The sequence below is a fragment of the Zea mays genome, chromosome 10 (genome assembly GCF_902167145.1).
Source record: "Zea mays cultivar B73 chromosome 10, Zm-B73-REFERENCE-NAM-5.0, whole genome shotgun sequence".
NCBI classification, from domain to species: domain Eukaryota; kingdom Viridiplantae; phylum Streptophyta; class Magnoliopsida; order Poales; family Poaceae; genus Zea; species Zea mays.
The window spans coordinates 129,495,668-129,522,841 of NC_050105.1; the positions used below are offsets into that span (position 1 = coordinate 129,495,668).

Consider the following 27,174-nt stretch of genomic DNA (forward strand, 5'->3'; position numbering starts at 1 on the left):
GGAGATTCTTGAGCTCCCCCTGGATTCGCCGACCCTCGGCGGTTGATGGCTCCGGCATCGCGCGGAGAAGCATCGCTGCTGCGGCCAGGTTCTGACCGACCCCACTGGATGCGGGTGGCGGCCTGACCCTGACGTCGTTGGCGACGCGGAGCTGGAGACCCTGGGGCAGGTGACGTATTTCTCCGGCCGGGGGTTGGCCCGCCCATGCCTGCCCGACATCCCGGCGGATCGGCTCAAGCGCTCCTGCTCCCTCGTCGAGCCTGGCCTGCGCCCCGCGGACTTGCTCGAGCTGTGGGTCGTGACCCCCCGCCGGAACGGGGACCACAGCTAGCTCCCGCGGGGTGTCAGCGCGAGGCACCGGCCTAGGGAGATCACCGTCCTCCGGCATGCCGAGATGATTGCCTTCGGAGGGACCCCCTAGATCGACGTGGAAACATTCGCGGCTTGGGCCGCAGTCCTCGTCATCGAGGCTGCGGCTACCGTCGGAACAGTCGGAGAGGCAGTAGTCACATGTGGTCCTGAAGTCCCGCATGGCACTGGGGTTGCCAAGTCCAGAGAAATCCCAACAGATGCTGGGGTCGTCGTCTTCCTCGGACCCGGAGGGCCCATAGGTCGAGACGTTCGTCAGCCGGTCCCAAGGCGACCGCATGCGAAACCCCAGAGGGTTTGAACTCGCCTCTACGAGAGTGCCCGCCAAAGCAAGGTCGCTAGGCGGGTTGAGGCTGAATCCAAATGACGTAGGATGGGAATCGGTCGGTACCTTTTGGTCGACGAACGGCGATGAAGTCACGTCGGGGACTGGCATACACCGTCATCTCAGGTACGAGGGTGACGCCCAGCAAGCCTTCCGCGAGCGTGCTGTCGTCGTTCGCTTGCTCGGGATTGGCGTGTCGCGGGGAGACGGCGCTCGCCTTCGTCTCAAACGCGAGGTCGACGCCCGACGCGCCCCCCGTTGGGGCGCTAGGGACGTCGACTCGCTCGACAGCCGACGAGGCGCGGCCTCCCGCTTGGCCTTGGTTGCCCTGCCTCCTCCTCCGTTAGCGGGGGAGAGGACGGGGCGAGCTCGAATGTTGTTCTTCCACCACGCGGGGAAGACGTCGTCGATTCCGCCGCCGGCGGGCGGGCTGTCGGCCGCCATTGTCGTTGTCGCGCGGCGGTGGAAGGAGTATCATGTCGTAGCTGCCGTCGAAGGACATGAACTCAAGACTCCCGAAACGGAGCACCGTCCTGGGTCGGAGAGGTTGCTGGAGACTGCCCATCTGGAGCTTGATGGGAAGCTGTTCGTCAACACGCAGCAGGCCCCTACCTGGCGCGCCAACTGTCGGCGTTTCGAGACCGGGGGGTCCCTCGGGCCGACGAGTGAGTGTCGCTGTGTGCCCCAGCCCAGATGGGTCGAGCGCGTGGGCGAGCGCGAAGGGGGGAAAGGAGCGAGGCGGCCGGAGACCGGCGTGAGAGAGGTGGGAATCCCGCGGCCTTCGTGTTCGTCCCGCACCCAGGTCGGGTGCGCTTGCAGTAGGGGGTTACAAGCGTCCACGCGGGAGAGGGAAGCGAGCGGCCCCAAGAGAGCGCCTGTCCCGTCCTCGTCCCCGCGCGGCCAACCCTCTCTAAGAGGGCCCTGGTCCTTCCTTTTATAGGCGTAAGGAGGGGATCCAGGTGTACAATGGGGGTGTAGCAGAGTGCTACGTGTCTAGCGGGGGAGAGCTAGCGCCCTAAGTACATGCCGATGTGGCAGTCGGAGAGATTTTGGCACCCAATTGGTGTGATGTCGTGGCCGTCGGAGGAGCGACGGAGCCTGGCGGAGGGACAGCTGTCGGAGCGGTTGAGTCCTTGCTGACGTCCTCCTGCTTTCGTAAGAGAGCTGAGAGCCGTCGTCGTCACAGAGCATGCGGGGCGCCATCATTGCCTATCTGGCGGGGCTAGCCAGATGGGACACCGGTCTTGTTCTCTGCGGCCCGAGTCAGCTCGGGGTAGGGTGATGATGGCGCTTCCTGTTGACGTGGCTGGCCTGCGCCCTAGGTTGGGCGACGTGGAGGCTCCTTCGAAGCCGAGGTCGAGTCTGTCTTCCATGGCCGAGGCCGAGTCCGAGCCCCTGGGTCGGGCGAGGCGGAGGTCGTTCGGCAGAGGCCAGGGCGGAGTCCGAGCCCTGGGGTCAGGCGAAGCGGAGTTCGTCGTCTTCTTGGGCTGAGCCCGAGTCCGAGCCCTGGGGTCGGGCGAAGCGGAGTTCGTCGTCTTCTGGGGCTGAGCCCGAGTCCGAGCCCTGGGGTCGGGCGAAGCGGAGTTCGTCGTCTTCCGGGACTTAGCCCGAGTCCGAGCCCTAGGTCGGGTAGAGCGGAGTTCGCCGTCTTCCGGGACTTAGCCCGAGTCCGAGCCCTGGGTCGGGCGGAGCGGAGTTCGCCGTCTTCCGGGACTTAGCCCGAGTCCGAGCCCTGGGTCGGGCGGAGCGGAGTTCGCCGTCTTCCGGGACTTAGCCCGAGTCCGAGCCCTGGGTCGGGCGGAGCTTCCTATGGTGCCTTTGGCAGGGCCTGACTGCCTGTCAGTCTCACTCTGTCAAGTGGCACTGCAGCCGGAGTGGCGCAGGCGGCGCTGTCCTTCTGTCAGGCCGGTCAGTGGAGCGGCGAAGTGACGGCGGTCACTTCGGCTCTGCCGGAGGGCGCGCGTCAGGACAAAGGTGTCAGGCTACCTTTGCATTAAATGCTCCTGCGACTTGGTCGGTCGGTGCGGCGATTTAGTTAGGGTTGCTTCTTAACGAAGGCAGGGCCTCGGGCGAGCCGGAGATATGTTCGCCGTCGGAGGGGGGGCCTCGGGTGACACGGAAATCCTCCGGGGTCGGCTGCCCTTGTCCGAGGCTAGGCTCGGGCGAGGCGTGATCGAGTCGCTCGAATGGACTGATCCCTGACTTAATCGCACCCTTCAGGCCTTAGCAGCTTTATGCTGATGGGGGTTACCAGCTGAGAATTAGGAGTCTTGAGGGTACCCCTAATTATGGTCCCCGACACCTCTTGAACACTAAGAGGAGGATCTCTTTTAGGGGGAGTTTTGTTTAGTCAAAGGAAAAGCATTTGAAACAGGGGGAGAAAATTTTAAATTTTAAAAATGCTTCGTAAAATCTTATTCATTTACCTTTGACTATTTGCAAAAGAACTTTGAAAAGGATTTACAAAAGAATTTGCAAAAACAAAATCTGTGGTGCAAGCGTGGTCCAAAATGTTAAAAATGAAGAAACAATCCATGCATATCTTGTAAGTATTTATATTGGCTCAATTCCAAGCAACATTTGCACTTACATTATGCAAACTAGTTCAATTATGCACTTCTATATTTGCTTTGGTTTGTGTTGGCATCAATCACCAAAAAGGGGGAGATTGAAAGGGAATTAGGCTTACACCTAGTTCCTAAATAATTTTGGTGGTTGAATTGCCCAACACAAATAATTGGACTAACTAGTTTGCTCTAATGTATAAGTTATACAGGTGCCAAAGGTTCACAACAAGCCAATTAAAAAGACCAATGTTGGGTTAAAAATAGAGAGCTAAAGGCATCCCGAAAGGCTCCCTGGTCTGGCGCACCGGACTGTCCGGTGCACCAGTGGACTTCGCGCTGAACTCCTCAGCCTCGGGAATTTTCAGAGCCGGCGCGCTATAATTCACCGGACTGTCCGGTGTACACCGGACAGTGTCCGGTGCTCCAAGAGGACGCGGCTCTGGAACTTGGCAGCCTCGGGAATTCACAACGGCTGCTCCGCTATAATTCACCGGACATGTCCAGTGTACACCGGACTGTCCGGTGTAACTGCGGGGCAACGGCTACTTCGGCGCCAACGGCTACCTGCAAGTGCATTAAATGCGCGCCAGCGCGCGCAGAAGTCAGGCACGCCCATGCTGGCGCACCGGACACTCTACAGTACATGTCCGGTGCGCCACCGGACATCCAGGCGGGCCCAGAAGACAGAGCTCCAACGGTCAGAACCCAACGGCTTTGGTGACGTGCCTGGCGCACCGGACATGTCCGGTGTGCACCGGACTGTCCGGTGCACCATGCGACAGAAAGCCCCACCAAACGGCTAGTTTGGTGGTTGGGGCTATAAATACCCTCAACCACCCACCATTCATGGCATCCAAGTTTTCCACTTCTCAACCACTTACAAGAGCTAGGCATTCAATTCTAGACACACCAAAGAGATCAAATCCTCTCCAATTCCACACAAGGCTTTAGTGATTAGCTAGAGAGATTTGTCGTGTTCATTTGAGCTCTTGCGCTTGGATTGCTTCTTTTCTTTCTCACTTGTTCTTGTGATCAAAACTCCATTGTAATCAAGGCAAGAGGCACCAATTGTGTGGTGGCCCTTGCGGGGAAGTTTTGTTCTCGGTTTTGATTTGAGAAGAGAAGCTCACTCGGTCGGAGGGACCGTTTGAGAGAGGAAAGGGTTGAAAGAGACCCGGTCTTTGTGACCACCTCAACGGGGAGTAGGTTTGCGAGAACCGAACCTCGGTAAAACAAATCCTTGTGTCACACTCCTTATTTGCTTGAGATTTGTTTTGCACCCTCACTCGCGGACTCGTTTTTATTTCTAACGCTAACCCAGCTTGTAGTTGTGTTTATATTTGTAAATTTCAGTTTCGCCCTATTCACCCCCCCTCTAGGCGACTATCAGGCACTCAGTAGAGCATCAATATGGCTAATCATTCAAAAAAATGGTATGCATTTTCAACGCATAAAAATTGTCTACCATTTCTTTTCCTGTAGCTCAACGGTGGACTACGGTGTTCTAGACTTCTAGTACGGTAGTACCCCAGCAGTGTGCCATATTCCCTGCGGGAAATTTCTCCATTTCTTAGATGGAGATTAAAGGGTGGAGATGGAGAAATTTCTTCCCCTGTTAGAATGTAAACGGGAGAAATTCTTCCTCTAACGGATAAATGGAGACAGGGATAGGGAATCACTCCTCATTCCTGTTCCCCACAAGAACACATTAAAACTGCACATGACTATATTTTTATATATTAGTTAATGATAAAAATAAATAATTATGTTGTCAAGAGATCACTTATTGTACAAATATGTTTATTTTGATGTACATATGATGATTTCTAATATCTAACAATACGTACAGGTAAAAATGTTTTGCATTAATAATAAATGATATATGTGCTATTTATAATTTAAGTGGGGACATAGATTTATCCTCGCGTGAAACGGAAATGAGAAAAAAATCCTCACAAGCGTTTGTGAGGACCCTTGCGAGAAAAATTTTACCTCCCCGAAACAGATATAGAAAGCCATTCCCTGACCGCGAATTTTCCGTTGTCATTCCTAGAGATAGCAATAGGTAAAAATCCGTTGGGTATTACTTGCCCAAACTCATACCCACGAAGAAAAAATACGCCCGCTAAAAAACTCATACCCATGACAGGTACAAAATTTTGCCCAAACCCGTACCCATGCGGGTTTCGGGTACCCAACGGATTTCCCATACCCACTAACATCAACATAAAAAAATAATTCATCATGTAAATGACAATCAATACATTAATAAGCAATAAGCTAGCATAAAAGGAACAAGTGATAACTAATTTTAGCCTAAAATTTGTTACATGAAGTTTATTTCAATTAGAACATATTTAATTAATAATATTATGTGATATATTTATAAGGAATGTTGATTTTAAGGCGGGTTTTAAAAACCCATGGGTTTGCGGGTATGGGTAGTGGAAGAACAAATCTATGTCCACGTACCCGTTAGGTTTTCATTTGAACCCATTAACAAATCCATGAGTAAAGAAATTGACTCAAAATTATATCTTAATAGAGCAAAAACTCACCGAGTTTCGAATAGCGGGTACCAATTGTCATCTCTAGTCATTCCTACCTCAGGGCACTCCTCCACCGATACTGTGTACGGACCACGGAAGATGGAAAATATTCGCTGCAAACCCTCTGCGGTCATTTCTCCTCCGCCTTCGCTGTGCGGATGAGCGACGGGACCCAACTCGAGGCAATGCAGAACAGGCCGATATTATTATTTACGAATTACGAGGCCAGGTAAAAAGAAGGCGAGCTCAACTGAGGCGGTGTATCACTCGCTTCCAAGTGGGCCTGCTGTATCTGGGGCCAACCGTAAGCGGCACTGTGGACTGAGATAGACACACTCGTCGACGGCTTCCAGAGGCAGCGCATCGTTTTACCGCCCTGACCGAGGGTGCGTGCAAGTGCGAGGCCCGCTGGGTGGCCAACACGTGGACCGGCGGATGACAGGTGCGGGAAGCGGACTCGTTCACCTTCCTCGGCGGCGGCAAGTCCTGCCGTTGTCGGACGCCGGGCAGCGTGCGCCGACGTGGGTCGCAGGCTGCCGTGGCGTTCGACTGTTCGAGTTTGCTGCCGCCCGGGCCGGGGTGGGTAATCCAGTAGCCACACAATGACAAAACATGCTATTGAGTCCAATGCCTTTTCGAACCAACGTCAAAACACTAATTTCGTTGGCATTTGTCATTTGCATATTATAAGACCTCTTCTTCAAGTGTTATGGAAGACAAGGAAGAGAAAAGCCCATTCTTATTCCTGTACAAGCAAACTTGGAGTAAGATAAAAAAAAAGAGTGGACAATTTTACCACAAGTATTGAAGCTTCATCGTCTCCTCTTATGACCAAGCAAGTTTCTACCATTGCAGAGGCCATAAGGATGGTGAAAGAATGGAGTGCAAGAAAAAACTACCCTTATGTACACAACCATATTGCTCATTATCAAAACAAAAGTTAGAGAAATCCTCAGTTTGTTAGAGACAAATGAAGGAGGGCTTATTGGGTAAAGAGGGAACATGAGATAAAGTTGGCATGAATCTTTATTTGTGTGTTGGAGCACTTTTTCTTGTCTTTAGAACTATTATCTTGGTATTTTTTTGGAACAATATTTTCTTGTTCGTGTGTTATGGATTGTAATATGAATGTTGACCGTTATGTGGGTGTGTTATAAACAAAATAACGTAAGTGAACCTTTATGTATATGATTGGTCTCATTTTTGTCTTGTCTTTTATAATATTACATGTTCATATGTTGCAAACAATACTTTCGTATTGATGTGGTATGAACTGTAACATATATATGTGAAAACCATTATGTTGGTGTGTTATAAACTAATTTTTTAAAATGTGTAGATGGATGCATCTATGGAAAAATGGTAAAGATAGGGCACAAGGGACTACAACTTGTGACGAGTTATCCAAACATGTTGCCACCATAGGTCACTTAGGTGAGCAATACTCTAAGATGTTCTTAAACAAAAGTGGTTATATAGTTCCTCAACAATTTGGAATCGAATGGGTCAAAAAGTGCTAGCTCATCCTAGATATTTCTACAAGGTGTTTAGGATGACTCTCGAGGTATTCATATCACTTCATGTTTTACTTGTCTCCACCTATGATTTGAAGTCAACAAGTAATGTTTCATCTGTGGTCACTAGCCATATTTTTATGGATTGTTGACGACCTTCAATCTTTCTCCCAAGGTCCCACGAGTCAATCAACAAAATCCAGAAACCAGCAACAAGTCTATTTGTTAGGCCCCTATGAACAATTCACCCAAAGTTAAGGAAGTACTATTATGATTACGAAAATTAGCAAATGAGAATATTAAACCAATAGATCCTACTTTCGGTACTGAGCATGCAAAGGTCAAAGAAAATTATTTCTTCTCTCATTTCAAAGGTGTTATTGGTGCTATAGATGGATCACACATCCTAATTATGGTGCCCATAGATGAGGCTAATAACCATACATGTCGACATGGGTACATGTCTCAGAATATTCTTGCAATATGTGACTTTAATATGGGGTTTATATTTAAGTCCTATTTCTTTCCCCTTACTAAACTTTAGCATTGCACTTTTTACTAAAGTTTAGCTACTAAAGAAACAAATAGTGTGACTAAAAGTGTTGTGCTAAAGTTTAGCACCCATTAGCCCTTTAGCTCTACCAAAGGTGCTAAACTATGCTAAAAATGGTCGTCAACCCCATTTTGTATTGAATACCCCTTTCTCTCTCTCACCATTGGTTGCATGCTCCTCATAAACCGCAAGTGCTAAAGTTTGGCACTTTGTTCAAACAACCCTCAAGTGCTAAAGTTTAGCATGTGCTAACTTTTAACATGTGGTAAACTTTAGCATTAGGGAAACAAATATGTCCTTATTGTTGCTGGTTGGCCAAATTCTGCACATGAGACACGGATTCTCACTCATGCACTCAAATTTTATAGATCAATTTCGAAAACACCTATAGAAAGCTTTTTCATTTAGGTAAACTTAAAATTAATATCAACAAATATTGAACTTTGTATTTTTAATTATTTGCCTTCGCAACGTCATTGAGCATTCTTTCGGTGTTCTCAAAGAAAAGTGGCATATATTGAAGACGATACCAAGTTTTTCACCGTATACATAAAAACATATCATAATTATTTGCATCACATTACATATTTTTTTGTGATAACACATTGAGAGATGAGGAGTTCAAGAAATGTGATAAAGATAAGAACGTAGAGGTCTAAGAAATGATCAGGGTTTCACCAAACCGGTGTGGCTTCAAAAAACTACCAGGAACGATTAGTGATTAATCACGGTTTATCAGCGTAAAACGGTAAAAACTGGCCAAATCCAAATTCAAAAGCATTTTTTCCAAATCCAAATCAAAAGCATTTTCTGGATCTGCTCGGTTTGACATTGACTTATCGGCTGATATGACCGATAAATCAGTTCTAGAACCGATAAACCGACAACACATCAGGTAAAACCGAATCTCTTTTTTTGGCAAATAAAAACATGTTTATGTCTCAACAATTAAACAAAAAATGTCCCAAATGTTATCACAAGTTCAATAACAACATTTAGCTATGGTAATTTAAAAAAGATTTCAAGTGAAAAGAGAAAAAAATCCCCCTAACCCTAGCTCCTATTTGACGGTCGACTAATCAGTTCTACACATCGATTTATTAGTGCCACACTTCGATTATTTTTAGTTTGAAATGGCGTATTTTGAAATTTGGTTTCAGTAAAAAGTCTTCAAATAGTTATCACAAGTCCAATAACACAGTTAATAAGTGGTTCAAATGCACCACATGAGACGATTTCATGGTTCAAATACATTAAAATGTCTCACTTTTATAGTTCACAAATAATATTGAAGATACAATACACCCTCGGTCGTTAACATAAGCATAGTCGATACTTGATAGACCTATACATATCGTGTCATGTACACATGTAAATTTATTTTAGTGTTAAATCTATTATCGTATCAAACTCTCATACCAACAATCTATTAGGTTCATGACAATGGCTTTAAGAACCAACATTTTTTTGTTAGATCTTCCTATTACTATTTAATATTTTTATATCTAACTATCTAGCGAGGACAAAAAAATTGCCTTCAAATCATTATAGGGTGCCCGAAATACACCTAATATTCTAATGACCTATTATTATAAATATTGTTAGCCAATATTATATGTAGCAGTGATAATTTAAAAATATTTCTAGTGAAAGGAGAAAAATTCCTCCAAAACCCTAACCCTACTCGGTCGCCGACTAATCAGTCATACACATCGATTTATCGGCTTTGAGGAGTGACTAATCGGTATATATCAAAGTTTCTCTTTTTTGTTTTTCTATGACTTTTAGTTTGAAATTCGTTGTGTATTTTGAAATTTGGTTTCAGCAGAAAATCTTCAAATAATATATAGTATTTATACAAAAAATGTCATCAAAAGTTTTCAAAATTTACAAACTTTACCAAATTCAAAATCCAAAACAGTGATAAGGTGGAGCCGACCACCACCAATTATCGGCTAGCCCGGTTAGCCGAACGGCTCGGCAATCCCTGGAAATGACACAGTTGCAAGAGGATGACACTATTGATAAGTAGAATGAGATTACCATGAGCACCATTCACGAAAAGATAGCTAAAAGATAGCTAATGCTTTGATTGTGCATGATAATATAGTTATAAGAATGAGGTTAATATTTTGTATTAACTACATGATAATCCGTTCAATTAGCATATATACAGCATTCATAATGTCGTAGACCTCATAACGATGACTATTGGTGTCGGTCATAAACAAACCAAAAATGGGCCTATGTTAATGTTGCTTGTGCATTAATTAATTAATCTAATGCAGGAACAACATACTAAGGCAGGCCATGTTTGGTTCCTTTAGTAAATAGACTAAAGTTTAATTACTAAAGTTTAGCCACTAAAGTATCTCATTTGGTTCAAGTGACTAAACCGGACTAAAGAGCATAAATGCTGTGAATAATGATTATATTATCTCTATTAATTAGTGGAGAAGAAAATGAAGAGGACAAATAAGGTAAAAATCCTACTTTATTCCCTTTTAGCCATGTCCTTGATAACTAAAGAACTAAAGTTTAGTCACCTCACTTTAGTCACTATGTTTGCTTACTGAGGGAATAAAAGTAACTAAACTTTAGTCACCCCAAACTAAACGGTGCCTAAGCATAAAGGTTAATGTTGATTGTGCATTAATCTAACGCGTGGACAACAAACTACGAAAGGTCTTTTGTGTAAGGTTGTGCTCAGCAGATTAGCTAAAACACAATATTTTTGCATTGCAAACTAAACTGTTCATAAAAGTTGAGTTTGAAATAGAAGAATGGCACAGCACATCTTGCGATACTCTACATGCTAACTTTCACTTTATTTATTCCGAGAACCAAATCGCTTTGTGTTTTTCTGTAAGCAATGTTATATAACTGTCAGCTGAAGAGAAAGAACAACCTATACAACAAAAATACAGGCAAATAGTCTCCAAAAAACACTTAGATGGATGGTTATAGTAATGTACAAGGAAGGATAGTACACTGACCACCATGGTTCACTAGTAAGAGATGAACACTTTTGAAGGCCCTCCACAAAATTTAGTCACTTAGGTACAATAAGCTGACAGCCATCAAGCTTCCTATCTTGAAGCAGCCACAGCTTAGCTGCAGACGTGTTATACAACAATCGTAGTGAGTTTCACAAACTCTGAGCTCTTGAGTGGAATAAATAAGTAGCTAACTATACCCAATTGAAGAATACATAATGATGGAATAATCATAAGCTAACAAGAAACAGAAAAGCAATCTCCCAGTCACGGCTACCAGAAAAACTGCGTGCAGGTGCACAAGCAACAACAGGTCATCATCATGCATGTCACCTATTGTTCTTAAACAATTGGTCACATATATGACCAACTGCTCAATAACATACGATGATTACAGTGCTGGACTTATCTTGATAACAGTTATCCTCCTGCTATTCCACACTCGTCTTAAAAATTGTTTCCTGAACAAGTACTAAACCATTTGGCGCTGAGGAACAAGAACCTACTACTTACTTCTAACTCAAGCAATGCGTTAACCAACAGAGGAGCAGAGAGCATATAAGACAGAAGATGCACCGCATAATGAATAACCAGAAATTCAAAGTGATTTCTCTCCTCAGTTACAAAATTAAAAACATGAAGATGGAAGGTAAATACCAAATAGATGTTAGATGCACGCATTAGTTCAAGATCCAATTTTATTTTGTGAACATGTCACAGTTAAATCACCTATATATATTGGCAGTGCACATAAGTTCAGAAAAGCACTCCAATGGTAGTAGCTATGAACTCAAACTGATTTCTTGTAGTTGAAATGGCAACGAGAATACGTCCATTCAAGAAATATCTCACGTAGGTCATTTCTTGAAATCATTTTCGTTTTCAGCTTTCTAATATGGGAGCAACTGCTCTGTAAATGCTATGTGCTCTGCACACAAACACGACACAGCCAGCACATCAAAATGAAACATATTGCATTAACACTAAGTCTGTTCACATAAATAGTGATATGATATCATGCATTTCGTGCAGCTGATCTTTCAGTGAAGAACTCCCACACTCACTAGTTTTTAGTTAGCAACACATCACTTGCAGCAATTGGCTTTTCATACATTACCTTCTAAGTTGTATTAATGCCATTGATTTCCTGATGAAAGCAAAAGGCATCCTTCCCCTGCGCTTCTTTTGTCTCTTGCAAACAAAACGCAAAGATCAAAAGAAAAGGCACAAGGAGCATAAAGAAAACTAATAATGATGATGTTTCGTTTTAAATTTAAATCCAACACACTGGACATTGTTTACAACGTACCAATCTGGAATATTTTACATAGAGAAGTTCCAAAGGTGAAACTGGTGTAACCAATAAAAGCCAACACGCCACACCTTATGATGCAGGTAGATTATATTTGCTTTTATGATCGATCTGGATGAAGCGTTAATCCTGCAACAAAATTTCTATGATGGGCCACAAGGAGAAACCTTATCCATTTAAACCGGTACCAAGCCTGCTAAAGAACACTATCAGTTGCTGCTAGACACCGAGAAGATGTGATACTTCATGTCCATGGCACCTCACCTCAGAAGATATCTAACCTCATGAACTCAGGATTTCAGTGTGAAGCATAACAGTTAGGACGGACAGGACCCAATCAAGTGCTTCTAGTTCAGCCAAAAAGCCCACGGTTGCCTATGTTCCCTTGCAGACCCAATCAAGTGCTTCTAGTTCACCCAAAAAGCCCATGGTTGCCTATGTTCCCTTGCAGTTCTTTCAAACGTTGCTCTTCCAGAGGATCAGGACTCTTCAGATACCTTCTGGAACGCCTGTGTATTTTCAAATTATATATGGAAATCAATTTGGATGTATGAAATAGAACCACGTAAACTGAGCCTAAGTGGGAGAGAAAGTTAAAAATTTACCTGTCAAGTTCATTAAGAGCAGGGAATGTTGGCATGAAGTCCTTTGATTTAGGCAGAGGAACTTCAGAGAACCATTTGTGCTTAAGAGCATCGTCTGCTGATATGCGCTGTACGAGAGAAAAAAGTGTGCTCAGTCTGGTATGCATGATGATAATAAAAATCTAAAAACAAATACCAATTTGAGTAAAAACTGCACCTTATCAGGGTCATAAGTCAGCAGTCTGTTCAATAGATCAAAACCAGCTTCAGACAGGATTGGTCGCCCAGAAAAAGAAGCGGCTGGGAACTTATCCCTTAGTCTATTATACCTAACAATAAGAACAAAAAAAAGATATCCTGTCACACAAAAATGACACTTTGTAAAACAACAACTGAAGTATAAATGGTAGAGACACTTACGGTTGTTTAACAAAATTTACTTTCACACCTGGTAATTTAGCATAGCCAGGCCAAATCTTCTCATTAGGTGTGCCGAGTGTTCTAAAAATCTGCCAAAGAAGTAGCTTCAACATGAGATATCATCGATAAATGTTTATATCAAGAGCTGCAGGAATAGGAGTTCAGAGCAAATTAAATACCTTATCTAGCTGTTCAAACTCTGTTTTTCCATTGAATAACGGTTCTTTGGCAAGAAGCTCAGCCATTATACAGCCCACAGACCACATATCAATAGCAGTAGAATACTCCTTTGTTCCTAACAACAATTCTGGGGCCCTGTAGCCACAAGGAGCAAGAAAAGTGAGTCCTTGATTTGACCAAACAGAACTCTCAACTGAATAACTTTAGAAGAAAACCAAAACACTGCTGAGGATCTGATGTTGTCCGATGACCTACCTGTACCACAAAGTCACAACCAGTTGAGTATAAGGTTTTAATGGGCTTCCATATTGACGAGACAGTCCAAAATCACATATTTTTAACTCACCACGGTTATTCAACAAAAGATTTGAGGTCTTCAGATCCCTGTAAAAAAGCTGGCCATGTATCAACAACACAATAACAGATTCAAGACAACACGTGAACCGAAAAAAGAAAGCAAACAATAATTACCTATGAAGCACCCAATTGTCATGTAGATATTTTACACCTTCTAGCAGCTGAAGCATCAAACACTTTACCTCGCTTTGGGTATATGGTTGTTTCATGGTCTCCATGACACCTTTAAGATCATGTTCCATGTACTCCATAACCATAAAAATACTATCTAGACTACTTCCAACTACTACTTCCTTAACATCCACAATTGAAGGATTGTGGAAAGACAAGAGGATATTTATTTCCCTAAGAGAGGTTAATGGGAAACCTTCTCGCTCCTTCTCCATCTTTACCTTCTTCAATGCAACAATCTCACTTGTCTTCTTATCCCTTGCTCTGTATACAACACCATATGTGCCCTCGTTAATTTTGTTGAGCCTCTCAAACTCATCAACACTTCTGCAATCTTGAAGCATATTGATACACCTGTGTGGTGCCTTCTCTCTTTCAGGGGTTTCAGGTCTGTGTATTTCATTGTCTGAGTCAGTATCTGACATACGGTTTTCTGTATCACTGTCACTAGCATGTCCCTTGTCGACATCCATATAGTCATCTTCATTTGCTTCAAAGTCTTCTTTCTCATCATTACTCATTTTCCCAGAGTCAGATGACCTAGACATTGTCCTTCCTCCAGATACTTCACCAGGTTCTGGACTTGCTCTTTTCCACTGCCCTGCCACAGAGGAGTCTGCAGGAGACAGACTTTTCTTCTTCACTGGAGCTGCCCCATCATCATCATCATCATTAGCACCAGCCCATCTTGAAGTCGATATGTTCCTCATTGTTGCATACTCCTCTTCCTGCTCTGTCACCTTATTCACCTCATGTTCCAGCAACTGCACAGCACTCTCTGTACCAACAGTAGGTTCTATATCCATAAGTGACTTCTCCACAGCCAACCTCAGTGTGATGTGGTCTTGTGGAGGCAACGGCGGGGGCGGAGGGAGCTCAGAAGGCACAGGTTCTACAGCTTTCTTGTCCCTGGCTGCATCAGAATGTGGTGGCTTTGGGCTATCCCTGTCCCAAATTATCGGTGAGAATTTCCTCTTCTTGCTCGGCGAAGATATCCCTGTGACTGCCATCACATCACCATCCCTGCCGGAACTGAGCACGCCATTCTCCCTCCTCCTATGCGACCTCCCACCGGAGTCATCAGTGACTGCCATCACATCACCCTCCCTGCCGGAACTGAGCACGCCATTCTCCCTCCCTCTATGCGGCCTCCCACCGGAGTCATCAGATGCACTACCGCTCAGCACCTCGCCAGGCTCACGGTCACCAAGCCTTCCCGCCAGCCGGCTCCGGGGTGGCGGCGAGCGTCGGCGACCGTAGCCGTTGGCAAAGTCTCTGCCACCCCTGCTGCGCCCGCCATCGCGGTGGCGGTCCACGTCGCGGTGGCGGCCGCCGAGATGGTGGTGCTGCTCCTTGCTCCTCCTGGAGGCCTCCGCGTCGAGCTCCCGCTCCCTCGCCTCGTAGTCCCTGTAACCCCCATGGCGCCCAGCGGCCATGAGCGAATCGAACGAATCCGCAGCAGGAAAACCCTAGATCCGTACCAAAAAACAGAAAATATCGGCGTGACGCGGACCGGGGCGGGTTCTGATCTGGCCTTGATCGAGCCGCACCGTGGGCGCCGGTGGCCGAGCGCGCGGGGTGGCAGGCGCGGAGACGGCGGCGGCGAGAACGGTCGGGAAGGCAGCGGTGCACAGTGGGTTGGGCGGCGAAGCGAATACGAGAGGAAGGGGGACGGCGGACGGGACACGGGAGCGACGGCTATAGGCTGACGCTCCGCGTTGTTACGGGTCGCCTCCAGGCCTTTTCTGTTCGGGCCTTGTGTGTGGACTGTTGACCTTCGGTTGGTTCATTTATTTAAGGTTGATCGTTTGAATTGAACAACTAATCTTAGACAGAAAAGTTAAGTAAAATGTAATAAATTAGTTAGCAAACCAAACAGTCCCTTACTACAAGATTAAAATTTAGTTATGAGACTTAGTCTTTACCGTGGTTACAGGACTAAAACTATTCAAAACATATTAAATAAATTATAAGATGACTAAAATACTCCTTAGCATTCTCCCGTCATCAGTGCAACTGAAATAAAGGAGGGACAAAAGGTAGAATTTATATGGTTTAGTCACTTTTAGTCACCCATTGAGGGACTAGAGACGAACAGTTTAGTCCCACCGTTTGGCAATTTAGTGATTAAAATAGATGGACTAATCTTTAGTCTCTCAAACCAAACGGGGTCGAGAAAGCCAAATAAGGCCGCATTTGATTTGAGGGACTAAAGATTAGTCTCTCCATTTTAGTCATATTTAATCCCTAAATTGCCAATCAAAACACATATTAATTATAAAAACACAAATTATTCAATAAAATATTAGAGCACAAGGATTATATAAAAACAAAACACATATTATCATCGACTTCAATCTCTCAGAATTTTTTGTCACCAATTAATATAGAACTAAATCAAATTACAGCTCCAAGTCGCGATGTGAGGCGTCATAGTACTTCTTGGAGAGCTGTTGGGCTTGGATGAGGCGTTGACGGGCATCAGCCAATATGTCATCACGGCTATGTAGGAGGGTGTCGGCTGTCTCCATGTGTGTCGTCCCCACTGGTATGGCAGCATGGGCGGGGGCGATCGCCCGGAGACCACCAGAAGGGTGTGGCACGCAGGGCCGAGTGGTACGAGGTGTTGTAGCAGTGCTCCGCCCATGGCAGCAGTCCAGCCAAGCACGTGGTCGGTCACCTGTCACACAACGCAAGTACATAGCGATCACCTTGTTAACAACTTTGATTTGCCCAATCGTCTTGTGGTGGAACGCCATGCTCATGTGCAACGTGACGGCGGTCATCTTTAAGAGGTCGCGCCACACATGTCTGGTGAACACGGGTCCTTGTCGCTGACGATGGAGGGACCCCGTGTAGCCCCACAATGCCCTCAAAGGAGCGAGCAACTGATGTCGCGGTGTAGGGATGTCCGAGCATGATGAAGTGGGCGTACTTGGAGAAGCGCTCTCTCCCTCTGCGCAGCGGGCCCCGCCCGTCAGCGCAGTTACCCGTTCGCGTCGCACCCTCTCTCTCGTTGCGCCGTGGGACCCCCTGTCAGCTACGCCTTCCCCGCGAACCACCGCTAACCAGCGCGCACGCACGCCGAGAACCCCAACCACGTCGCATGCCCACGCCCCCATCTCCCTTTTGAGCCCCGCCCGCACCCGCTCTCTCTCCCCTGTCTCATTTCGCCCACTCTCACCATCTCTCGCGCTTTGCCGCCGCCAGAGCTCGCCGGAGGAAAACGCCCACTGTGTCGACCGTCCAGGGCACCAAACGCCGCGCCGAGCCTCCCCATGCGCCGTCTTGAGGTCAGAAACCTGTTCCCGTGCTCCGGTTGCCTTGCTTTTGCCGTGCATTAGCGAAATTGTGCTCGTCGGAGCTCTGTCGCGCCGACTCGCCGCGCCGCGCGCGACGGCCGGTCGATTCAACCCCGCCCCAAGCCCTGCTTTGGTCCGTTGTATTCCCCCTCCTCGCGCGGAGCTAGCCCTGGCCTCAGCGCGCCCGATTTACCCTCCCCGCGACCGGGATTGCTCGTCGGAGTTACCCCGACCCGCCCGGAGCGCTCCCTCTGTAGTTCCCTCTTCCCCAGTCCAGTTCTCACGGCCGAAGTCCCGCCATTGAGTTCGTCAAGCCCTCCTCGCCGATCCTGGCCAAGTTCGGCGACCCTAGACCCCCGGAGGTCGCGCCTGCCTCGTCTTTGGCGCCTCCGCCACCGCGGATGAAGCAGCGTCGGGCGTCGTGCTGTTAGCCCCTGTGCGTCAGATCTCAGTCGCCCGCTCCCGATCCAACGGCCTAGATCTCTAGATATCGCTTCGAGCGTGCACCCTACCGCTGGGTCCCACCCGTCGGTTGCCTGCGCCCCTAGCGTTGGGCCCGACCGGTCAGCCCACCTTTCCCCTCGAGTCGCTGACCGCCCTAGTCCGCTTGTCTGCGCTCGCTCACGCCCACGCGCACGCGCTCGGATCTAATCTCGTTTGTTGGTCTGTGATCGGACGACCGAAGGCGCTGGATACACGTTCGTTTGGGAATTTTATTAAGAAACCCCTCAGTTCTTAGAAGACAACCCTCAGTCCTATTTTATTGCGCCCAGACCCTTGTTTTCTTGCAGAGAAGCCCCTGAACTTTATTTTAATCACAGAAATAGGTTTAATTTAGTGTTTTTTAATTCTAAAACTTGTATATTTCATATATTTTGCATATGAACTCCAACTTGGGTGGTTCAAATTGCAAAATGTTCATAATGTTACTCTTTATCTATTTAAATTATAACCATTCACGATTTGCATGTCTTAATTTTATGGCTAGACTCTAGGTTAATTCAAAGTGAAAGAATATTTATTAAAGGTAAAATGAAAGCGAAACCCTAATGAATGTGCAAGTGCTTAACTTTGTAGATTTAACTTCAATTAATGTATGATCCCATTCCTAGAATAACTTTGTCTAAATAAGTAGTTCACTAAGATAGACATGGTTAAATGGTTAATCTACTGAGATTGGCAGTATTTAGAGAACAACAGACCTCTAGGTATATTAACCTACCCTAGGACCTAGAATTCTTCTATGTCCTTGTATCTTTTATTGAACCTATGTTTGCTCTGTTGCATATGTTTGGTGTAATGTTCCTTTATCATTTCTCAAGTGTGTTGAATGAATGATCGTTTTGCGTAGATGAAAGTCGCCTAGAGGGGGGTGAATAGGCGGAAACTGAAATTTATAAACTTAAAGCACAACTACAAGTCGGAGTTAGCGTTAGAAATAAAATCGAGTCCGAAAGAGAGGGGAAAACAAATCAACCAAAGAAATAAAGTGGATGACATGATGATTTGTTTTACCGAGGTTCGGTTCTTGAAAACCTACTCCCCGTTGAGGTGGTCACAAAGACAGGGTCTCTTTCAACCCTTTCGCTCTCTCAAACGGTCACCTAGACCGAGTGAGCTTTCTCCTTAATCAAATGGGTCACTGAGACCCCACAAGGACCACCACACAATTGGTGTCTCTTTCTTTGATTACAAGTGCTTTGAAGAACAAGAATGGGGAAGAAGAAAGCGATCCAAGAACAAGAGCTCAAAGAACACGAGCAAAACACTCTCTCTAGTCACTATTTGTTTGGAGTGGATTTGAGACTTGAAGAGGCTTTGATTCTATTGAATTGTGTCTTGTATTGATTGCACTAGCTCTTGTATTGAATGAGATATCTGAAAAACTTGGATGCTTGGAGTGGTGGTGGTTGAGGGGTATTTATAGCCCCAATCACCAAACCAACCGTTGGGGAGGCTGTGTGTCGATGGGCGCACCGGACAGTCCGATGCGCCACCGGACACTGTCCGGTGCGCCAGCCACGTCACCCAACCGTTAGGGTTCTGACTGTTTCGACCGTTGGAGCTCTGACATCTCGGGGCACCAGACAGTCCGGTGCCGCACCAAACAGTCTGGTGCCGCACCGGACAGGTCCTGTTCATTGTCCGGTGCGTCTTCTAGCGCTGCTCTAACTTTGCGCGAACTGTTCACGTTTGCAGGCGACCGTTGGAGTGGACCATTGCGCTCGCCATCCGTTGCTCCGCTGGCCCACCGGACAGTCCGATGAATTATAGCAGAGCGGCTCTCCAGAAACCCGAAGGTGAAGAGTTCGGCCTGTACGGTCCCTGGTGCACCGGACAGTCCGGTGCGCCAGACCAGGGTTCTCTTCGGTTTCACTCCTTTCTTTTGAACCCTAACTTTGATCTTTTTATTGGTTTGTGTTGAACCTTTAGCACTTGTAGAATATATAATCTAGAGCAAACTAATTAGTTCAATTATTTGTGTTGGGCATTTCAACCACCAAAATCATTTAGGAAAAGGTTTCACCCTATTTCCCTTTCAGTAGACAATGAGGAGTCTGAGGTTTCCGAGTGTGTTGTAGGAGACTTCCCTGAGCAACAACCTGGTGAAGGCAAGTGTCATCTGACCCATTATGTCCACTTTATAATTCATTGTCCCGCATACCATGAATAACATAAGGATTGACTAGTATTTTGTTTTTCTATCACTGTTTACCCTCTAGGAATTGGTTACTATGATTAGTATTATGCTACTGCTTTACTTTAATCAATGGACATGATGAGAACATTTATGATGCATTGATGATATCTTGATTATTGCTAATGAACTTGTGATACTTTAGGGGACTCATACTGTTTCCCGAGTACCTCTCTGTAAGGATCTATTTGTTGGATGACTACACGGGAAAACAGTACAACCGTAAGGGTGGAATGGGACACCCTTAGCTGATTAATTGGAAGTGAAAGTCGCCTAGAGGGGGGTGAATAGGCAAATCTGAAATTTATAAAGTTTAAGCACAACTACAAGTCGGGGTTAGCGTTAGAAATATAATCGAGTCCGAAAAGAGAGAGCGAAAACAAATCACAAGCAAATAAGAGCGGATGACACAATGATTTGTTTTACCGAGGTTCGGTTCTTGCAAACCTACTCCCCGTTGAGGTGGTCACAAAGACCGGGTCTCTTTCGACCCTTTTCCCTCTCTTAAACGGTCACTTAGACCGAGTGGGCCTTTCTCTTCAATCAAATGGGACACTTAGTCCACTACAAGGACCACCACAACTTGGTGTCTCTTGTTTTGATTACAAGTGAATTGAAAACAAGAATAGAGGAAGAAGAAAAGTGATCCAAGCGCAAGATCTCAAAAGAACACAAAAGTCTCTCTCTCTAGTCACTAATTTGGTTTGAGTGATTCCGGGCTTGGGAGAGGATTTGATCTCTTTGTTTGTGTCTTGGAATGAAGTCTAGAGCTCTTGTATGAGGTTTGATGGCTGAAAACTTGGATACATTGAAGTGTGGTGGTTGGAGGGTATTTATAGCCCCAACCACTAAAATGATCGTTGGTGAAGGCTTCTGTCGTATGGCGCACTGGACAGTCCGGTGCGCCACCGAACAGGTTATGTTCACTGTCCGGTGCGCCTTCTGGCGCCTGCTCTGACTTCTGCGCGCGCAGGTGCACTGTTCACTTTAGCGTTGCAGACGACCGTTGGCGCGGACGACCGTTGCTCCGCTTGGCACACCGGACAGTCCGGTGAATTATAGCGTAGCGGCCTCCCCGAATTTCCAAAGGTGGCAAGTTTGGAGTAGAACTCCCTGGTGCACCGGACACTATCCGGTGGCACACCGGACAGTCCGGTGCGCCAGACCAGGGCTGCCTTTGGGTTGTCTTTTGCTCTTTTTATTTGAAACCTTTCTTGGACTTTTTATTGGTTTGTGTTGAACCTTTGGCACCTGTAAAACTTATAATCTAGAGCAAACTAGTTAGTCCAATTATTTGTGTTGGGCAATTCAAGCACCAAAATTATTTAGAAAAAGGTGTAAGCCTATTTCCCTTTCAATCTCCCCCTTTTTGGTGATTGATGCCAACACAAACCAAAGCAAATAAATAAGCGTGAAATTGAACTAGTTTGCATGATGTAAGTACAAAGGTTACTTGGAATTAAACCAATATACATTTCATAAGATATGCATGGATGCTTTCTTCATTTTTAACATTTTAGACCACGCTTGCACCACTTGTTTCGTTTTTGCAAATTCTTTTGTAAATTCTTTTCAAAGTCTTTTTGCAAATAGTCAAAGGTAAATGAATACGATTTTGAGAAACATTTTCAAGATATAAAATTTTCTCCCCCTGTTTCAAATGCTTTTCCTTCGACTAAACAAAACTCCCCCTCAATGAAATTCTCTTCTTAGTGTTCAATAGGGTTTTAGATATTAATTTTGAGAGGGGTTATACCAATTTTGAAATTTCTATCAAAAATAAGATACTAATTGAAAAACCTTCTTTTAATAAAAATTTGAAAGACTACATTTTTTGAAATTGGTGGTGGTGCGGTCCTTTTGCTTTGGGCTAATATTTTCTCCCCCTTTGGCATGAATCGCCAAAAACGGATACTTGTGAGTGAAATATAAGCCCTTTGTCAAACTTTCTCCCCTTTGGTAAATAATATAGGAGTGAAGATTATACCAAATTAGAGAAAGGTGCAGAGTGACGGCGAAGGATGGATAATTCGATGGAGTGGAGTGGAAGCCTTGTATTCGCCGAAGACTCCATTTCCCTTTCAATCTATGACTTTTGATCTACGGATTTATCTCTCGTGTCGAGGTCGAGATGTCCATTAGTTCCCATGGGTGTCTTGATGGGCTTGGCATGCTTCATCCCAAACTGGGTAAGTATGTCTTGAATGTACTTCGTTTGGCTAATGAAGATGTGAAAGGGAAATGTGCCCTTGGACCATTTCTAAGTATTTTGGTGATTTAGTGTCCAACACAAGTGCTTAAGTGATAAACTATGCCAAATTGTGGATAAGGTGCAAATCAATACAAAGGTATGATTCTAGACTTGTACATTGGTTTTTGTGTACTAACATGTTTGTCTAAGTGCTAGAATCAGGGGAAATTCAATTGGAAAAGCTTGGCTCGAAGCAGCCAAAAGTCTGCTCAGTCTGGGTACACTGGACTGTCCGGTGGTGCACCGGACAGTGTCCGGTGCGCCAGGCTGACTCTGGCGAACTGGCTGCTCTCGGGACTTCGACGACGGCGTACGACTATAAATCACAGGACTGTCCGGTGGTGCACCGGACTGTCCGGTGAGCCAACAGTCGGCCCGGCCAACGGTCGGCCGCGTAATCCGCGCGCGACGCATGGCAGAGCCAACGATCAGAAGGGGGCACCGGACTATCCGGTGCGCCAACGGCTCTGAACCACCAACGGTCGGCTTCGCCAAAGAAGGAAAGAGATCCGCACCGGACAGTGTCCAGTGGTGCACCGGACTGTCCGGTGCGCCAGGCGACAGAAGGCAAGAATTGCCTTCCTGGAATGCTCTCAACGACTCCTAGCTACCTTGGGGCTATAAAAGGGACCCCTAGGCGCATGGAGGAGCATACTAAGCATTCTCTAAGCATTCCTAAGCACCAAGACTTCAATTCCGTGCATTCGATTCTTTGTGATAGAAACTAGAGCTCCATTTGAGTCGAGAACTCTTTGAGTTGTGTTGAGAGCTCGTGTTGTGACTTGTGTGCGTATTGTCGCTCTGATTTTGTGTCTTGTGTGCGTTGCTCATCCCTCCCTTACTCCGTGCTTCTTTGTGAACATCAAAGTGTAAGGGCGAGAGGCTCCAAGTTGTGGAGATTCCTCGCAAGCGGGATATAGTAAACAAAGCAAAACACCGTGGTATTCAAGTGGGTCTTTGGACCGCTTGAGAGGGGTTGATTGCAACCCTCGTCCGTTGGGACGCCACAACGTGGAGTAGGCAAGTGTTGAACTTGGCCGAACCACGGGATAAACCACTGTGTCTATCTGTGATTGATCTTCTTGTGGTTATCGTGTCTTGCAAGGATTCTTCTCTAGCCACTTGGCTTTATTGTGTTAACTCCTAACCAAGTTTTGTGGCATTAAAGTTCAAGTTTTACAGGATCACCTATTCACCCCCCTCTAGGTGCTCTCAATTGGTATCAGAGGCGTTCTCTTCAAGAAAGGGACTAATCACACGAAGAGATGGATCCTAAGGGCCAGGGGATGGTGGTCAATGATAAGGAGAAGGAGTCCTTCGTCAATGATCCAAAGGATGACAAACCTACTGACTCAGGCTCAGGCCACAAAAAAAAGACGGGAGGAAGAAGAAAACAAGGCGCATCAAGGAGATAGTCTACTACGACAGCGACGAATCTTCCTCTTCCCAAAAGGACGACGACAATGACTACGAGAAAAAGAAGACGGTTAATTCAAACTTTTCCTTTGATTATTCTCGTATTCCGCAAAGTTCCAATGCTCATTTGCTTTCCATTCCCCTCGGAACCCCCCCCCACTTTGATGGAGAGGACTACGGATTTTGGAGTCACAAAATGCGTAGCCACTTGTTTTCTCTCCATCCAAGTATATGGGAGATAGTAGAAAATGGAATGCACTTTGATAGTACGGATAGTCCCATGTTCATTAATGAGCAAATTCACAAAAATGCACAAGCTACTATTGTTCTTCTAGCTTCATTGTGCAGGGATGAATACCATAAGGTGAGCGGCTTGAATAACGCCAAGCAGATTTGGGACACCCTCAAAATCTCACATGAGGGGAACGACGTCACCATGCTCACCAAGATGGAGTTGGTGGAGGTCGCACTTGGGAGATTCGCAATGATCAGGGGCGAGGAGCCAACCCAAACATACAACCGGCTGAAAGTTGCCTAGAGGGGGGGGGGGTGAATAGGGCGAATCTGAAATTTACAAACTTAATCACAACTACAAGCCGGGTTAGCGTTAGAAATATAATCGAGTCCGCGAGAGAGGGTGCAAAAACAAATCGCAAGCGAATAAAGAGTGTGACACGTGGATTTGTTTTACCGAGGTTCGGTTCTCGCAAACCTACTCCCCGTTGAGGTTGTCACAAAGACCGAGTCTCTTTCAACCCTTTCCCTCTCTCAAACGGTCTCTCAGACCGAGTGAGCTTCTCTTCTCAAATCAATTGGGAACCAAACTTCCCGCAAGGACCACCACACAATTGGTGTCTCTTGCCTTGTTTACAATTGAGTTGATCGCAAGAACAAATGAGAAAAAGAAGCAATCCAAGCGCAAGAGCTCAAAAGAACACAACAAATCTCTCTCACTTAACACTAAAGCTTTTGTGGAATTGGGAGAGGATTTGATCACTTGGGTGTGTCTAGAATTGAATGCTAGAGCTCTTGTAAGTAGTTGGAAGGTGGAAAACTTGGATAACTTGAATGTGGGGGGAGGTTGGGGTATTTATAGCCCCAACCACCAAACTAGTCGTTTGGTGGAGGTTGCTGTCGCATGGCGCACCGGATAGTCCGGTGCGCCACCGGACAGTGTCCGGTGCGCCAGCCACGTCACCAGGCCGTTGGGTTCCGACCGTTGGAGCTCTAACGTGTGGGCCCGCCTGGCTGTCCGGTGGTGCACCGGACAAGTCCTGTAGACTGTCCGGTGTGCCACCCGCGCATGCTCTGCTCCTCTGCGCGCGCTGGCGCGCATTTAATGCGTTGCAGACGACCGTTGGCGCGAAGTAGCCATTGCTCCGCTGGCTCACCGGACAGTCCGGTGTGCACTGGACATGTCCGGTGAATTATAGCGGAGTGGATTCCCGAAGCTGACGAGTTCAGAGTCGCTCTTCCCTGGAGCACCGGACACTGTCCGGTGGTGCACCGGACAGTCCGGTGAATTATAGCGAAGCGCCTCTGTGTTTTCCCGAAGGTGAAGAGTTCAGCTTGAAGTCCCCTGGTGCACCGGACATAGTCCGGTGCGCCAGACCAAGGCAGCCTTCGGTTGTCCCTTGCTCTCTTGGTTGAACCCATTTCTTGGTCTTTTTATTGGCTCAGTGTGAACCTTTGGCACCTGTATAACTTATAGACTAGAGCAAACTAGTTAGTCCAATTATTTGTGTTGGGCAATTCAACCACCAAAATCAATTAGGAACTAGGTGTAAGCCTAATTCCCTTTCAATCTCCCCCTTTTTGGTGATTGATGCCAACACAAACCAAAGCAAGTATAGAAGTGCATATTTGAACTAGTTTGCATAATGTAAGTGCAAAGGTTACTTAGAATTGAGCCAATATGAAACTTATAAGATACGCATGGATTGTTTCTTTATTTTTAACATTTTGGACCACGCTTGCACCACATGTTTTGTTTTTGCAAATTCTTTTGTAAACCCTTTTCAAAGTTCTTTTGCAAATAGTCAAAGGTAAATGAATAAGATTTTGTGAAGCATTTTCAAGATTTGAAATTTTCTCCCCCTGTTTCAAATGCTTTTCCTTTGACTAAAACAAAACTCTCCCTCAATGAAATTCTCCTCTTAGTGTTCAAGAGGGTTTTAAGATATCAATTTTGAAAATACTACTATCTCCCCTTTTTGAACACAAGAAGATACCAATTTTGAAATTTACTAATTGAAAAATCATTAGTTTTTAAAATTAGGTGGTGGTGCGGTCCTTTTGCTTTGGGCTAATACTTTCTCCCCCTTTGGCATGAATCGCCAAAAACGGATACTTTGAGTGAAATATGAGCCCTTTTAACTACTTTCTCCCCTTTGGCAAATAAAACATATGAGTGAAGATTATACCAAAGCCGGAGAGATGCTCGGAGCGACGGCGAAGGATGAGTTACGGAGTGGAAGCCTTTGTCTTCGCCGAAGACTCCAATTCTCTTTCAATACACCTATGACTTGGTTTGAAATAGACTTGAAAACACATTAGTCATAGCATACATAAAAGAGACATGATCAAAGGTATACTTATGAGCTATATGTGCAAGACATCAAAAGAAATTCCTAGAATCAAGAATATTTAGCTCATGCTTAAGTTTGTTAAAAGTTTGTTCATCAAGTGGCTTGGTAAAGATATCGGCTAATTGATCTTTAGTATTAATGTATGCAATCTCGATATCTCCCTTTTGTTGGTGATCCCTTAGAAAATGATACCGAATGGCTATGTGTTTAGTGCGGCTATGCTCAACGGGATTATCCGCCATGCATATTGCACTCTCATTATCACATAGAAGAGGAAGTTTGGTTAATTTGTAACCATAGTCCCTAAGGGTTTGCCTCATCCAAAGCAATTGCGCACAACAATGTCCTGCGGCAATGTACTCGGCTTCGGCGGTAGAAAGAGCTACGGAATTTTGCTTCTTTGAAGCCTAAGACACCAAGGATCTTCCCAAGAACTGGCAAGTCCCTGATGTGCTCTTTCTATTTATTTTACACCCCGCCCAATCGGCATCCGAATAACCAATCAAATCAAATGTGGATCCCCTAGGATACTAAAGCCCAAACTTAGGAGTATAAACTAAATATCTCAAGATTCGTTTTACGGCCGTAAGGTGAGCTTCCTTAGGGTCGGCTTGGAATCTTGCACACATGCATACGGAAAGCATAATATCCGGTCGAGATGCACATAAATAGAGTAAAGAGCCTATCACCGACCGGTATACCTTTTGATCCACGGACTTACCTTCCGTGTCAAGGTCGAGATGCCCATTGGTTCCCATGGGTGTCTTGATGGGTTTGGCATCCTTCATCCCAAACTTGCTTAGAATATCTTAAGTATACTTCGTTTGGCTTAGGAAGGTGCCCTCTTGGAGTTGCTTCACTTGAAATCCCAAGAAGTACTTCAACTCCCCCATCATTGACATCTCGAATTTTTGTGTCATGATCCTACTAAATTCTTCACATGTAGACTCGTTAGTAGACCCAAATATAATATCATCAACATAAATTTGGCATACAAACAAGTCATTTTCAAGAGTTTTAGT

The 27,174-nt window shown here is 45.7% G+C and overlaps 1 protein-coding gene across 8 annotated transcripts; it reads right to left on the reverse strand.

Annotated features, from left to right (window-relative positions):
* Positions 1-10,809: 10,809 nt before the first annotated feature.
* On the reverse strand, positions 10,810-15,663 carry LOC103641791 (cyclin-dependent kinase G-2-like). Of its 8 annotated transcripts, none has more exons than XM_035963198.1 (10): positions 15,379-15,653; positions 13,841-15,304; positions 13,625-13,753; positions 13,369-13,504; positions 13,190-13,278; positions 12,987-13,098; positions 12,791-12,897; positions 12,450-12,694; positions 11,991-12,381; positions 10,810-10,991 (listed from the first exon to the last, which is right to left on the reverse strand). In XM_035963198.1, exons 2-8 carry the CDS (start codon positions 14,989-14,991, stop codon positions 12,598-12,600), a joined length of 1,821 nt encoding a protein of 606 aa, XP_035819091.1. In that variant the 5' UTR covers positions 14,992-15,304; positions 15,379-15,653; the 3' UTR covers positions 10,810-10,991; positions 11,991-12,381; positions 12,450-12,597. The 8 variants fall into 8 exon arrangements, with proteins under 8 accessions (XP_035819091.1, XP_035819092.1, XP_008663350.1 ...); XM_035963199.1 differs by having other exon boundaries at positions 15,411-15,629; XM_035963197.1 differs by having other exon boundaries at positions 10,874-10,991; positions 11,991-12,378; positions 15,411-15,629.
* Between the last annotated feature and the right edge of the window lie 11,511 nt (positions 15,664-27,174).